General features: G+C 37.6%; 1 protein-coding gene across 3 annotated transcripts in view; it reads left to right on the forward strand.

Annotated features, from left to right (window-relative positions):
- The window catches only part of Ifi44 (interferon-induced protein 44), a 28068-nt gene extending 15304 nt beyond the window's left edge, over positions 1-12764 (forward strand). Inside the window, exons 6-9 of one of the 3 annotated variants that reach the window (XM_013018198.1) lie at positions 6763-6934; positions 8202-8302; positions 11750-11939; positions 12607-12764. In XM_013018198.1, the coding sequence (XP_012873652.1) occupies positions 6763-6934; positions 8202-8302; positions 11750-11929 (453 nt within the window). In that variant the 3' untranslated portion in view covers positions 11930-11939; positions 12607-12764. Of the gene's footprint in view, positions 1-6762; positions 6935-8201; positions 8303-11749 lie in introns of all 3 variants that reach the window. The other 2 variants (XM_013018197.1, XM_013018199.1) reach the window with 2 other exon arrangements.
- Positions 12765-15281: the final 2517 nt, after the last annotated feature.

Raw genomic sequence — 15281 nt, forward strand, 5'->3', positions numbered from 1 at the left:
CTTCCTTCCTTCCTTCCTTCCTTCCTTCCTTCCTTCCTTCCTTCCTTCCTTCCTTCCTTCCTTCCTTCCTTCCTTCTTTCCTTCCTTCCTTCCCCCACCTTTCTTTTTCTTTTTCTTGGTTGTGGGGCTTGAACTTTGGGCCTGGGTGCTGTCCCTGAGCTCTACAGCTCAAGGCAAATGCTCTACCTCTTGAATCACAGCACCACTTCTGGTCTTCTGGTGGTTAGTTGGAGATAAGAGTCTCATAGACTTTCCTGCCCAGGCTGGCTTTGAAACGTGATCCTCAGGTCTTAGCCTCCTGAATAGCTAGGAATACAGGCATGAGCCACCAGCACCCAACTGCATTTATCTTTTTAAATTATTCATATCAACATTATTTTGTTCCCTTTTGCTAGTATATCTCAGAAAGAATAAAAAAATCCCCACTCTTCTATCATAGCTATCATAACTGGTATGAATTCTATTTTACCTTCAATTAGTTTGGACTGTTCAATAGAAGATAGAAATCAAATGATATCAACTATACACCTAATTCATTTTTCTTATATAACAGGAAGTCTATAGGCAAGAAGTGTGGAGTTAGAGTGACAGCTTTCTAGAGTTACTAACTTCAGAATTTTCAAGCTGTGTAGTGTACTTGGACTGATGTTTGTATACCCACTAAGTCTACATGTAGAAGCCGGAGAAAAATGAGGGAGGGGGTAACAAGTTCGACAAGATGTACTCACTACCTTATGTATGTAACTGTAACCCCTCTGTACATCATCTTGACCATAAAAAACAAAACAAACAAAAAAACCCAAAGCGATTTAAAGATGACACCTTTGGCAGTTGCTAGGTGGTGAGGTATAGTCCCTGTGAGCCTCCTGGAGGCCATTAGTGCCTCTAGAAGAAGGGATCCTGGAAGTCTCTCTCTTTTTTGTTGTTGATGGTTGTGGGGCCTAAACTCTGGGCCTGGGCGCTGTCCCTCAGCTCTTTAGCTCAAGGCAAGCACTCTACCACTTGAGCCACAGCATCGCTTGTGTCTTTTTTCTGCTTATGTGGCACTGGGGAGTTGAACCCAGGGCCTCATGCATGCAAGGCAAGTGCTCTACCACTGAGCCACCTTCTCAGCCCCTAGAGGTCTCTTTTTGACATGTGAGGACACAGCAAGAAGGTGTCTGCCTCCAAGGCAGGAAGAGGGTCCTCAAGAGACACCAAATCATCTGAAAGCTAGACTTTACAGTCTCCAGAGCTGCAAAGATAAATATTGGTTGTTTTAGCCACCTGCCTGTGATAGTGTGGTCCATCTTCTGTATCTTCTCAAGGTACTTGTGCAGTACATCATCTCTGTCATTGTGCCAGGAAGAACAGGAGAAATTAAAAAAAATTGAGTCTCTGTGTAGTAGTAAATTTCCGGTCATTTTCATACACAGATAGATCTAAATTTAATCACTAAGCTACATTGTATCAAATAGTTGTGCTAACATCTTTCAATGAGTGACTTTTGAACCTTTTTCTTTCTAAATACCAACATTAAAATATATTCTCCTTGTTTGTTGGTGCACTTTTCTCTTTATGCTACATCTTAATGACCATATTAATTGTTTTATCATAGAAATGAATTATTTCTGGAGGTCACTAAACAAGTAAACTTGTCCCTTGTTCCTCATTCTCACTTTTCTTTAAGTTTTTACATACATACACACACAAACACAGACACACAGATGCACAAACATATAATTTTGATTCTTTCATAATTTTGTTGTCACTATTAAGGTGTTATACAAGAAGTACAACCATTTCATGTCAGATGAGTACTTTTTTTGGACAAGGTCACCCTTTCCTTCACTTTCCCCGCCGTTTTCCCATTTGAACCTGCCAACAAGTTATAGAGTTCAGTTTCTGCATAATGTATACTAAATAGCATGATTGCATTTGTTAGTGTTCTCTCAATTTCTGCCTCCCTCCTTTTGCTTCCCCTAAAAGAAACACAAAGCACAAACAGACACCACTACCACCACCACCACCATTATCAACAACGACAACAGAAAACCCATGTTTCCATTTCCTGGAATATATTTCAATAAATAGTATGTTAAATGTTCAGAGAAGTCACACCTTTGGGTTCCTCCCTTCAGGGTATTCTCCTTTAGTTTGACACTTTGTGTGTGAATGTCTAGAGTCCTGGATAGATTATCATACCCATTTATATTTTAGGTCTGGTTTCCACATAGGAGATAAAATATGCTCCACTTGTCTCTCTGAGCTTTGGCTACCTCACTTAGAAATAATATTCTTTCTAATGGATGAGTAAAATTCCATTGTGCATAGCCACCACATTTTAGTGATCCACTTATCTATTGTAGGGCATCCGGGCTGTTTCTATAACTTGGCTTTTGTGAATAGTTCAGCAATGAACATGAATATGCAAGTGTCTTTACTATATCCTAACATGTAATGACCACCTGAGAGTGGTATTTCTGGGTCGTAGGGAAATTCTAGGTCTAGTTTTGTGAGGAAGCCCTAAACCTCCTGAGTGGTTTTATTAGTTTACATTTCCACCAGCAGTCTATATAGATTTCCATTTCCCCCTCATCTCCACTGGCATTTATTGTTGTTCGATTTCTTGATGGTGGCAAATCTAACTGGGGTGAGATGGAATCTCAAAATTGTTTTGATTTGCATTTCCTTTATGGCTAGGAATATTGTACGTTTCCTTATGTGTCTATTTGCCATTCTTACTACTTGTTCTGAGAAGTCTCTTTTAAGCTCTTTTTCACTTTTATTGATTGGTTTATTAGGTTTGGGGGGGTGTTAAGTTTTTGAACTTTTTTTAAAAATAAGTTTTTTATTGTGAAAATACTGTACAGAGGGGTTACAATCACATGAGCAAAGTAATGAGTACTTTTCTTATCAAGCATTTTGCCTCCTCCTTTGTTTTTCCCCTACCATCCCTTCCCTTCCATCTCCACAACTACATTCCCCCTCCTTCCTCCCCCCCCACTTAAATTGTAAAGTTCATTTTTTGACATAGCATCTTGTACATCTCATTGGTGTAATAGGTCAACCTGTGGTGTACATTGGAAATTAGGCTTTTGTTGTATGTATTACTGGTAAAGAGTTTCTCTAAGTCTGTTGGCAGTCTTTCTAGCTTAGTTACTATATTGTTTGCTGTGCAGAAACTTTATATTTTGATGTAATCCCTTCAAGTCTCTCTCCTATTTGCTGTATCTCTGGGACTCTTCATAAAGTTCCTACCTATGCTTATGGGTTACACATATAGTTTTTGAAGTTAGTTTTCTTGTTATTGAAGTTAATTGTTCCTTGAATGTGTTTGGTTTTTCAATATTTCAATTTAAATTATATTGACATTTTATGTTGATATTTGGTTTCTTTTTACAGTTTTAAGTATTTTGCAACTTCTTCTGTTTGTTAGTAGTTATCTTGTGGCCATGATATTCATTTAAAAATATCCCTTTTAAAAAGTCATTTTTACAATTTCTTTCTCTCTTTTTTTTGTCAGTCATGGGGCTTGAACTCTGTGCCTGAGGTCTGTCCCTCAGCTCTTCAGCTCAAGGCTAGCACTCTACCACTTGAACCATAGTGCCACTTCCTAAAAAGTCATTTTTAGAAGTGCTTTACAGTTATCCAAATGGAGACAAATAGATGCATGAATTTCCATATACTCAGCTTCAAAAATTTTTATTTATAATCAAAGTTGATTCATCTATTCAATTCACCTCCTTTCCTTTATTACTTTAAGTAAGTCAGAGAAGTCATGACATTCTTAAATTCATAATTGTCATATATTTATATGCATATGACTAAATTCATAGAGGTATATGTACATGTATATGTGTGCACTTACATTTCTTCAAGTGTAGCCATAATATCCTTGTCACATTAACATGTACACTATTTTCATCTTATCAATTATGTAGTTAACATTCAGCTTTTAACTTTTTCTTAAAAATAAATATCTTTAACTGATTTAACCTCTTTTGCCTATACATTGGTATCTTTTTCAGTTCAGGATTTTTTTCCTAAAGTGTTTTTTCAGAGAAATTTGGTTGGTTGTTGTAGTCTGAACTCCTTCCAATCCTCAGTTTAAAACTACTGGGCCTGAAAATTGGTAGCTGCCTATGGAGGTATACTCCTAATTAGATTCTACTTCAAAGATAGTGTGTTCTTTCATGAGGAGGTATATAATTTTACATTATCTCACTCTTTTAATATTGATATTAATTTGTGCTCAATTTTGATATCCATTTATTTGAGTGTGAAGTAGTGATTTTTCTATTATCTCTCTTCATTTCACATTTGAAGAGAAACTTCCCTTTCTCTACTGTTTGATTATCTAATGGTACATGTATTTTACAAAAAAAGATAAGATATATGCTTGTTTTTTGTCCACTTAATGAGCTCAAAAATAAGAAATTGTTTCTGAGAATTTAGTTTATTATTATGAACTTGGGCACATTTGATGTGACTTAGTCTTTTGTGGTTTTTCTTCATCCTATTTTTCAGATGTACTTTTTAAAAAAAAATATATATATATATTTAATTGTAAAAATACTGTACTGAAGGATTATAGTTACATAAGTAACATAATGAGTACATTTCCTGTCCAGCATTGTTACCTCCACCTTTGTTTTTCCCCTACCATCCCTTCCCTCCTCACCTCCCCAACTCCTTCCTCCCTTCTTCCCCTGAAGTCGTAAAATTCATTTTCAACATAGTGTCTTGTACATCTCATTGTTACAATGGGTCAACCTGTATGTATCCTTATTTCAGCATTTTGTTATTTCCCTTCCCCTCCCCAAATTAGAAAAATGAATATACAAGAAGCTGGAATCAAATATGTGAAAACAGGGGTTATACCATGGGGGAAGAACTACAAAAGAAACAAAAAAAATCACATAGTACATTATAAATACATTAAAAACTATAGTAACAAAGATGTACTGTTTGAGCTAGTAAGAGCCTCTATAATTAAGATCCGGAGTCCTTTGTCATATACCTATCGAGTTTTGCTGTGTCTATTGCTTTCTGAGATAGTATGACACCCCAGCCTCATACTATGTTTTTCCTGTCCAGGATTTTGAATCAACTATTTCCCTAAGAAGCCCAGGTCTGAGGCATTAGAAATGCTATCACTACTTTCCTGGCTATTTTTTGAGGCCATGTTGTCAGGGGAAATAGTAAAGAAACATGGATTATCTGATACAGCATAATATAAATTTATTACATTACACATTATAAAAATAAAGGACTAGTGGTTTTTACTTAATCTCTATCTTACATATGATATACTTTCTTCCAAAGTAAAGATTTTCATTCTCAAGTCCACCAGACATGATAGAATATCATGCTATAACTCTTTAGCCTTATCTCATTTAATACTCAGAGAGTAGTTTCAGAATAAAAACTCTATGATTACCATGAGCAATCTAACAATAACTAATTTGTTATTATTAATGTAATCACAGACAATATTGGAATCAATATAAAAATTTTATTAGATTTTCATATTATATGTAGAATGCAGCATATATAAATATAGGCATATGTAAATTATAGTGTTTTATGGTCAACCAAGAGTAACTTGTATCTATATTTATCTCATCCAAGTGTCAAAGTTCATTTAACTTAGAAATTTAGCTTTGAATTTCTTTTGGTTTATATTCATGTTTATCATTTGTATGACTAATGTCAAATATGCAAAATAATGGGGCTGGGAAGGTGGCTCAGTGGTAGAGTGCTAGCTTTGAGCTGAAGAGCTGAGGGACAATGCCCAGGTCCAGAGTTCAGGCCCCATGACTGGCAAAAAAAAAAAAATAAAAAATAAAAATTACAAAATAAGGATTACTCAAAGAAAGTGTCTTTTTCCCCTGATTCAAATAAATTCCTTCTCTTTTCTTGTATGTGGCCAGGTAAAATTTGTGGTTTACTTCCCTTTTGTTATATAAAACAAAACACACAAATCTGTAAGTGTTTTACTTTTTAGTTAAAGAATATTTTTATTGACATATCAGACTTTTAGTCCTACAAATAGTCCTGCAGTAAATATCTTTGTGTATACATTGTTTCTATATTTACCACTATATCTGTGGGGGCTGATCTCTAATGAGTTAGTTGGTAGTTCAAGAGTAAAGACATCATCTCATCACCCATTATTTTCCTGCCATACTTCATAATGATTCAGATTTATTTTCTGAATGCTCTATATTTACTCACTTAGTTTCTTATAACACTTTCTTCTATATGCTAGTTCAGTTTGTGATATGAAATCTTATTCTTCAAAGCTTTGATATTACATGTCCTTTGATCACAGAAAACTTACCAGACTGGTGGGCACCGGTGGCTCATGCCTGTAATCCTAGGTACTCAGGAGTCTGAGATCGGAGGATTGAGGTTCAAAGCCAGCCTGGGCACTTAAGTCTGTGAGACTCTTATCTCCAATTAACCACCAGAAAAGTGGAAGTGATGCTGTGGCTGAAAGTGGTAGAGCTCTAGCCTTGAGCTGAAGAGCTCAGGAACAGAGTTCAATCCTCACAACTGACAAAAAAAGAAAAGAAAAGAAAAGAAAGATTAAAAAGAAAAAGAAGCAAAGAAACTTTACCTGACTAAGTGAAAGGACTGCTAGCTACTTGCATGGTGATATTCTCCTCCATCAGATTGTTTTCTCTTAATTCTAGAGATTTTTATGTTTTGTGCATTGTGTGGTGCCCAGTATATAATGAATGAAACAACCATTTTTTGTATGTGTATATGTTGCAGTTTGAGTCCATGAAGCCAATCACATCAAACCATCCAAACTATATTCATTCCCCAAACCTGAAGGACAGAATTCATTGTGTGGCATTTGTGTTTGATGCTAACTCTATTGAAGGACTTTCTCATGAGATGGTGGCAAAGATCAAAACAATTCAAAGAGAGTTGATAAAACATGGTGAGTGTCATTCTACTTTGCTTCTGAAGGTAATTGATTAGACTTTATTGTAAAATTATTTGGGAGCAGAGTGAAAAAAAGCAGTTGCAAATTTGAATCTTAGTGTCTTATTAGTATGATCAAATCCTTTTACAGTCTCTGCAGCTGTGAAACTGTTCCAGTGATTTAATCTCTCTGAGCTTCAACTTCTTAATAACATTTTTATAAAAGTATTAAATGTCTCAGAGAACTTCTCAGAATTAAGTAAACTGAAGAGTAATATAGTCTTAATCAACTGATATACTTTCTTTTTATTTTTTTTTGGGGGGGTACGGTTGTGGGGCCTGAACTCTGGGCCTGGGCACTGTCCCTCAGCATTCCAGCTCAAGGTTAGTGCTCTACCACTTGAGCCACAGCACCACTTCAGGCTTTTTTCTTTTTAGTTATGTGGTGCTGAGGAATCGAACCCACGGCCTCATGCATGCAAGGCAAACGTTCTACCACTGAGCCACCTTCCCAGCCCCAACTGATATATGTTTGTTGACTGAAACTTATACATACCTTCTTGGGCCTTAAAGGATTATAAAGTAGAAGGAATATTTTGGTAAGAAAAGTAAGTCATTTTTTAAGGAGAAGTAATAAAAAGGGTTTGGACAAGTTCAAGAGGATTAGGGGCTAGCTAATAAGGTGCTCCACTTTGACTTGCCTTGCTTTTTATCCATTTTGAGTGGAAAAGAACCAGATTATCATAAATTTGGTTAAGTTAGGAGCAAAAGTTGATTTAGTTATCTGCCTGCTAAAATATAAAATTCTGCAAAGGATGTGTGCAAGGAGATGGTCACGAACACCTTGAAATTGCTGTTTATTTGTGGTGCTCTGCTGTGACCTATCTCATTCTTGTATCCTCTCTCTCTCTTGCCTACTTTATCACATACCTTGTTTTTTTTCTCTAATCTTCACCACAAACACCCCTACATGGAGAGGATATAAATTAATAAAATGGTAGCATGAATTTTAGTTAGCTCTTCTGAGAGAAGTAGATTCATTTCAAGCTACATTCCTTCACAGGGAAGTCAATGAAGGGGACTTCACTTGTTAGAGAAATACTAGATTCTATGATTATCCAGGAGTATTTCTTTTGAGGGGTGGTTGTAGGGGGGTTTGTCTAAATTGCTCCATTGAATTGCCTTATATTAAATATGCCTAATGCATAACTGATGGTTTGTTAACTTAAAAATAATAATGATCTCTGAAAAGGTAAAAGTCCATCTCTATCTGTTTGATGTAGGCACAATGCATGTGGTTTTGCTCACCCATGTGGACAGCATGGATCTGATCATAAGAGGAGATTTAATGGACATATACAGCTGTGTGCCTGTGAAGCTCAAGGTAATCGGTGGTGCTTTTTGTTTAGGCTTTTTTTTTTGGATTATTATGCTGTAATATATGTTATTTACTGGACATGAATAGAAAAGATATACACTCAGCAATTTTAAGAAACATCAAAAGAACTAGAAGGCATTCCTCATTTTAAAAATTAAATCTAATGATATGTAATATTTTTATTTATTTTGTCAGTTGTGGGGCTTAAACTCTGGGCCTGGGCTCTGTCTCTGAGCTCTTCAGCTCAAGGCTCACACTTACTACTTGAGCCACAGTACCACTTCTGGTTTCCAGATGATTAATTGGAGATAAGAGTCTCACAGACTTTCCTACCTTGGTTGGCTGTGAGCTGTGATCCTCTCAGCTTCCTGAGTAGCTAGTATTACAGGCCACCAGTACCCAGCTATAATGTTTTTATACTGACTCTAGTGAACAATTCTATTTTAATAACCTGCCAGCAAGAAAATTCATGGAGGCATTGTTAAAGGTGACAAAGGAGTTGTTTTTTAATGTTTTTTGTTGGTCATGGGGCTTGAACTCTAGGCTTGGGCACTGTCCCTCAGCTTACTGAGCACTCTACCACTTGAGCCACAGCACCACTTCTAGTTTTCTAGTGGTTTATTGGAGATAAGCGTCTCACGGACTTTACTGCTTGGGCTGGCTTTGAACCATGATCCTCAGATCTCAGCCTCCTGAGTAGCTAGGATTACAGCATGAGCCACTGGCGCCTGGGGAACAAAGGAGTTTTATTAGTTGGTCTGCAACCCTGTCCTAGGTTGCTTCAGAAATAGGAGCAGCCACAACCTCCAAGGGGACAAGTTTTTTTCCTTTTTCCTTCTTCCTACAGGCTTCTCCACTCTCTGCAGGCCTCTCTGATCTCCACAGGCCTCTCTACCTTTCCACAGGTCTCTCTGATCTCTGCAGGCCTCTCCACTCTTCACAGGCCTCTGAGCAGACCTCTAGGCTCTCTGCAGGCCTCTCTGGTCTCTGTAGGCCTCTCCAATCTCCACAGGCCTTTCTACCTTTCACAGGCCTCTCTGCTCTCCACAGGCCTTTCCACAGACTTCTCAACTCTGTGAAAGCCTTTTGTCCCTCTGCAGTCCTTTTCTTACCTCTTGGCTCTGTGTAGGCCTCTCAGCCCTGTGTGGACCTCTCCACTGGCCCGGGCCTCCCTTGTCCTCTCTGTCCGGGGCCTCTCTGTATGCCTGGGTCTCCCCTCAGGTAGGCAAGATGTGTCTCTGCCATGTATCTCTTCAGTCTCCCTCTCCCTCTCCCCTCTCTTCCTCCCTACTCTTTCTTCCCTCTCTTCCCTTCTCTCTCTCCCTCTCCCCCCTCTACTGCTCCCTCTTTCCCTCTTCCTCCCTTTCTCCCTATCCAGCTTCTCCCTCTCCCCCTCTACTGCTCCCTCTTCCCCTCTTCCTCCCTCTCTCCTCCCTCTCCCTCTCCCTCTCCATCCTCTCCCTCTCCTGCCTTTCCACCCTTTCCCTCTAGTGGCCTGCCCCCCCCCAAGCACCTTGACTGGCGTGCTCAGTGTGGGTGGGAATGCCCCTCAGATTCTTACACTATCCACTGCTATTTGATTCTAACTGCATTACCATATTTATGATTACCTTTATGAACAAGCCATTATGCTAGTTTCTACATAGGTGTATAATGAAAACAATTCCCCAGCTCTAAGAAATATTTACTTTTATAGGTGGGGGTGAGAGGTGGGGAAATAGGATGAGAAAAGGTTGAAAAAGGAAATGTAGAAACATGATTAAGTGAAGAAATGTCAAGAAATGATGAAACACAAAGTGCATTCCAAGTGTAGAGGAGGAGAATGTCACTGGAAAGGTTTTGCAAGGGAGGTATGGTGTCACAGGGCTTCCAAGGAGTAGAGTTTCAGGAAGTGAAGAAAGGGAAATGTTTCCTGCCAGACGGCCACCATCAGCACATGAGCATCACTCAGAATCATGGAGCTGCTCAGTTTAGTGGAGGGCTGCATCTGTGTTGGGGGAGATAAAATGAGAAAGAGCAGTTTATGACATGACACTATTGAATGTGTGCATTGTAGGGAAACAAATATTTTTGTATAAAGTTCCCCAGCTATTGATCTGTTTGCCATTGCAGGCAGAATAGATGGGAGGTAAGGGTTGTTGAGGTGGGAACACAAGTTATAAGAATATAACACTAGTTACTAGTTACTGACCACTAAATATGTGCTAGATTTTCTTACTTAATCCTAATAAGAATTCTATGAGATGGGAACTGTTTTTATTTTATATTACAGATGAGAAAATCAAAGCACACAGGATCTGTCCATTTACAATGTTAAAAAATGACACAGCTGTACTGTGAACCCTATTGATTTTTCTTTGGTCTGGCTTCATAGATAAACTAATCTTACCAAGAATTAAACAGTAAGCCAGGCACATGTGGCTTATGCCTGTAATTCTAGAAATTCAGGAGGTTGAGGTCTGAGGATTTGGGGTTGAAGCAAAGGCCTTGAGATTTAATCTTCAATTAAGCAGAAAACAGTGAAAAGGCCAAGCAAGAATATAAGAATACAAGGCTCTGAGTTCAATCTCTGATACTTGCAACACCCATACACACACACAACAAAAGACAAATTAAATGTTAAATTATTTTAATGAAATCCAGTGATTCCAAGAATAACTTGCAAAATAGGAAAATTGTGGACTCCAATGTAACTATATTAAAATGCCTCCATTTCATAATAATTTCTGGAGTACTTTAGTTGCCTTTTGTTTCTAGCTCATGTTGAACTCATTATGTGTATTCTAAATACAAATGAATAGTGATATTAAAACTAGATGCATGAAATTTTTCAAAAAATTAGTTCATGGGGTCAAAACACCATTTCTTTACCAGCAGGAAAAATTATTGACAAGCTCTTACTTAAAAAAACAATATTGTCAAGGTGATGTACAGAGGGGTTACTGTTACATAAGTAAGGTAGTGAGTACACTTTTTGTCAAACTTGTTACTCCCTCTCATTTTTCTCCCACTTTCCCTTTCTCCAAACCCCTCCTCCCCAATTGTACAGATCATTTCCAACATATTGTCTGGTGAGTATCGCTGTTGCATTGGTTCCCCCTTTGTGTTTTGTCTCACTATTTTATTGTTCCCCTAGCTTTTGTAAGTCAGATATAAACATATATATACAATACCCAGAGTACCAAAATCAAATACAGGGACACCAGGAGATAAACCATAGGGAAAAAACACACGCAAAAGAAAAAAGAAATCATATAGTACATTAAAAACAACAACAACAACAAAGAAAAATCTCTTGTGTTTGTGTCTTGGAGTTCATTTCACTTAGCATCATCTTACATGGTATACATGGGTATTGAGCTATTCTGCTTTACTTTTGTTGTTATCATTCATACTGACATGAAATTTTTTTTGCTATTTTGATATTTCTGGCTTTTAATTTCTGTTTTACAGCTACAGGAAGTCCACAAAAAGCTTGGATTTGCTCTCTCTGACATCTTGGTGGTTAGTAATTATGTCTCAGAGTGGGAGCTGGATCCGGTAAAGGATGTTCTAATCCTCTCTGCCCTGCAGCAAATGCTGTGGACTGCGGATGACTACCTGGAGGATCAGCCTCTGAAGGAAACATGTTAAAGCTTGTAGGGTGTGTCACTTGGCCAGTTCCTCTGTGGCTCTGTGTGGTTTTGCTGTGTGGTTAGTCTTGCCCTTTAATTCACTGGCTAGATAGATTTTTCTCCTCACATTTCCTTCCTTTCTGTTTCTGCCACCCCACACATCCTTAGATATGATCGGCACCAGTTCATTTCTCCCTGTTTTAAGGAGAAAATCTGGAAATGATCATGTCAGTCTGTCATTCCCATTTCTGAAAAAGAATTGCATGCTTTATTTTCAGCCTCTTTTCTCATGAGAATATGCTTCTTTCTTTGGGACCTACAACTGGATGGGATCAACACTTGTTCTTATCACATGTAATACATTGTAATTATATACTTCTGCCTTTATTAGTTGACTTTTTGCACTTCCCTTCATATTTGTATTTCTGCAGTGCAGTCAGTGCTAGGTAAAGCCTGGACCTTTTATACCTATTGATTCAGAAACTGGTCTATGTGTGTTTCCTATTATCAACCTGCACATAGTATCTACTTCATTGTTAGAATTAAAGATCACAGAGGGTGTTAATATATTATATATTATGGTAGTTCTTGGGAAGCTCTCTCTTATTGTCATATTGCTGAGAAAGTTTCATAGTACTTACATGGCTGTACTGGCTGCCATTTTCCTCTTCTTTCATTTTCTTTTCTTCTTCATAGTGCACATTCATGTAAACTCAGGAGGGATTTGGATCTTCAGTGACCCAACATTCCTCTTACCTTTAGTTGTTTTCTCTAGAAAATCAACTGTAAAAATTGTTTTTTGTTTTTCTTTGAAAGTATGTTGAAGAAGAAAATAAATGTGTATTTTCTACCTATTAATATTTCTATCTGATCACAGAAAAGTGAGACTAGAGAAAATGGAGATCAGTTGCTGAGGCCAAATGGGCTGCATTTATTTCTTTATCTATATATAAAAGTATAGTATTTTCAATAATCAGGAGAAGCAAATTTTAAATTAATTGTGAGGAATCATTTTTCTTGGATTTACATTCTATATCTGGGAAAATAAAGTTTCTTCTTATGAAATCTAGGTTTAAGTTGACTGTGAATCAGGGCAACACACACACACACACACACACACACACACACACACACTTTCTCTACTTCTACCCACTCTAAATAATCATAATGGGCAATTAAAATACCTGTCGATTAAAGACCAGTGATGATAAATACATGAAAGGCTGGCTGGTTTGATATGTCAATATAACATAGAAAAAATCATTATAAAGTTTTGGTATATGGGTGTGGGATAATGAGAAATACTTTTTTCTTTACTAAAACACTTTATTTAGTACATCAAGTAGGTGTAATAACAAGAAAGAAGAGGAATATTCACAGTAGTTATTTTTAATTAAAATTACTTGTTTTATTGATTCTTTAAAGGTGGAACTCTCAGATGGAGCTCATGTTTCCAGATGATTAGTTCCTACATAGAATTAACACAGAGCTCTTAAGGAGGTACTCACCAAAAAGAGCAGAAGGAAAATCTAAATGAAGTCATTTAAGGAGAAATTATGGTTAGATTTATAAAAATATGGAATTTACACATAGTTTTCATATATATATATATATATATATATATATATATATATATATATAACCAGTCCTGGGGTTTGAACTCCAGGCCTAGGCACTGTCTATGAACTTTTGTGCCCAAGGCTAGTGCTCTACCACTTGAACCACAACTCCACTTCCAGCTTTTTTGTGTGTGGTTAGTTGGAGATGAGTCTCCCGACTTTTTGACCAGGCCAGCTTTGAATCTTGATCCTCAGATCTTAGCCTCTTGAGTAGCTAGGATTACAGGTGTGAGCCACTGGTGCCTGACTTCAGCATTATATCTTATTCTGATGATCTATGACTTAGACTTTCGCTCAAATAAACAGAGTTGTGTCATCAGCCTTCTCTCTGCCTCCTTCATCATCCCTTGCCCCTTGGGAGTCCCTGCTTGTGCTGCAGCTGGACCGTGGCATCAGCTCACAACTTTATTTTTCTAATGCACTTAAAAACAAGTTTAGGGGGGCTGGGAAGGTGGCTCAGTGGTAGAGCGCTTGCCTTGCATTCATGAGGCTCTAGGTTTGGTTCCTCAGCACCACATAAGCAGAAAAAGCCGGAAGTGGTACTGTAGCTCAAGTGCTAGAACACTAGCCTTGAGCTTTAGGGACAGAGCCCGGGCCCAGAGTTCAGGTCCCATGGCAGACAACACACACACACACACACACACACACACACACACACACACACACCCCAAACAAACAGTTTAGGATGACACTCCTGTATTTTACTGTAAAACCCCTGTTTTCACCGTATTTTATGTTGCTATAATTGTGGAGGAGAGGGGAAAAAACAGCTTGTTTAAATAGGGATACAGGTGGACCCATTGCAACAATGAGATGTACAAGAGGTTATGTCGAAAAACGAACTTTACAACTTTGGTAGGGACGGTAAGGGGAAACAAAGGAGGAGGCAACAATACTTGATAAGAAATGTACTCATTACCTTGCCCATGTAATTCTAACCCCTCTGTACGGTATTTTCACAATAAAAAATATATTAAAAAAAGAAAAGAAAAGAAAATAGACAAATTGCCCGAGTGTCAGATGTCCTGGAGACAGGACAGTGTGGTTTTGCAGGGCTTGAACCGTTAAACGTGGACCAATGGTACAATTTCTGTAAATATCAACCAATCCTGTAATTGCTTGTGTGGAAATCCCCTAAACTTGTTTGTTTAATGCTCTAAAAGCTGTGCTGACTTTATGCTCAGGGCCTCTTAGCGTCACTGGTTGCCGAGTGTGTGGAGGACCAAGCTAGAGCTTGCGAATAAACGACTCTTTCTGTTTGCATTGGTGGATCTGGTGATCTTTCAGAGGTCTCGAGTCAGAGCACAGCAAAGTTAAGCTGTATGATTGAAACAAGAATTCTAACTGAATAAAATAAATAAATAAACCCTTCTTCACACTGCATGCAAGTCAATTCCAGGTGTACTAAATATCTACATGCTAAGATTTGTAGGGGATAAATTAGAAGTATACCTTTTTATATAGGGGATAAAAAAAATCTTTATCCAAATCATGTTTTTAAAGCAAAACACAAAAGATAGCTACGAAAAAGAATAAAAATATGAATACATAACTATTAACTTATATGTCAACATTGAGAGAATGCAGACAGATAAAGTAAAATATGTTGGCAACACGCATAACTGACCAAGAATGAATGAAAGGATGCATAACGAATCCTTGAAAGTCTGGAAGAAAACTGAATTATAAAAACAAATGGAGAAGTAAGTTAAGAAATCTCTCTTTGGAATAGGAAATTCAAATGTTTATTAA

This window comes from Dipodomys ordii, unplaced genomic scaffold (assembly GCF_000151885.1).
Source record: "Dipodomys ordii isolate 6190 unplaced genomic scaffold, Dord_2.0 Scaffold39, whole genome shotgun sequence".
Classification (NCBI taxonomy): Eukaryota; Metazoa; Chordata; class Mammalia; order Rodentia; family Heteromyidae; genus Dipodomys; species Dipodomys ordii.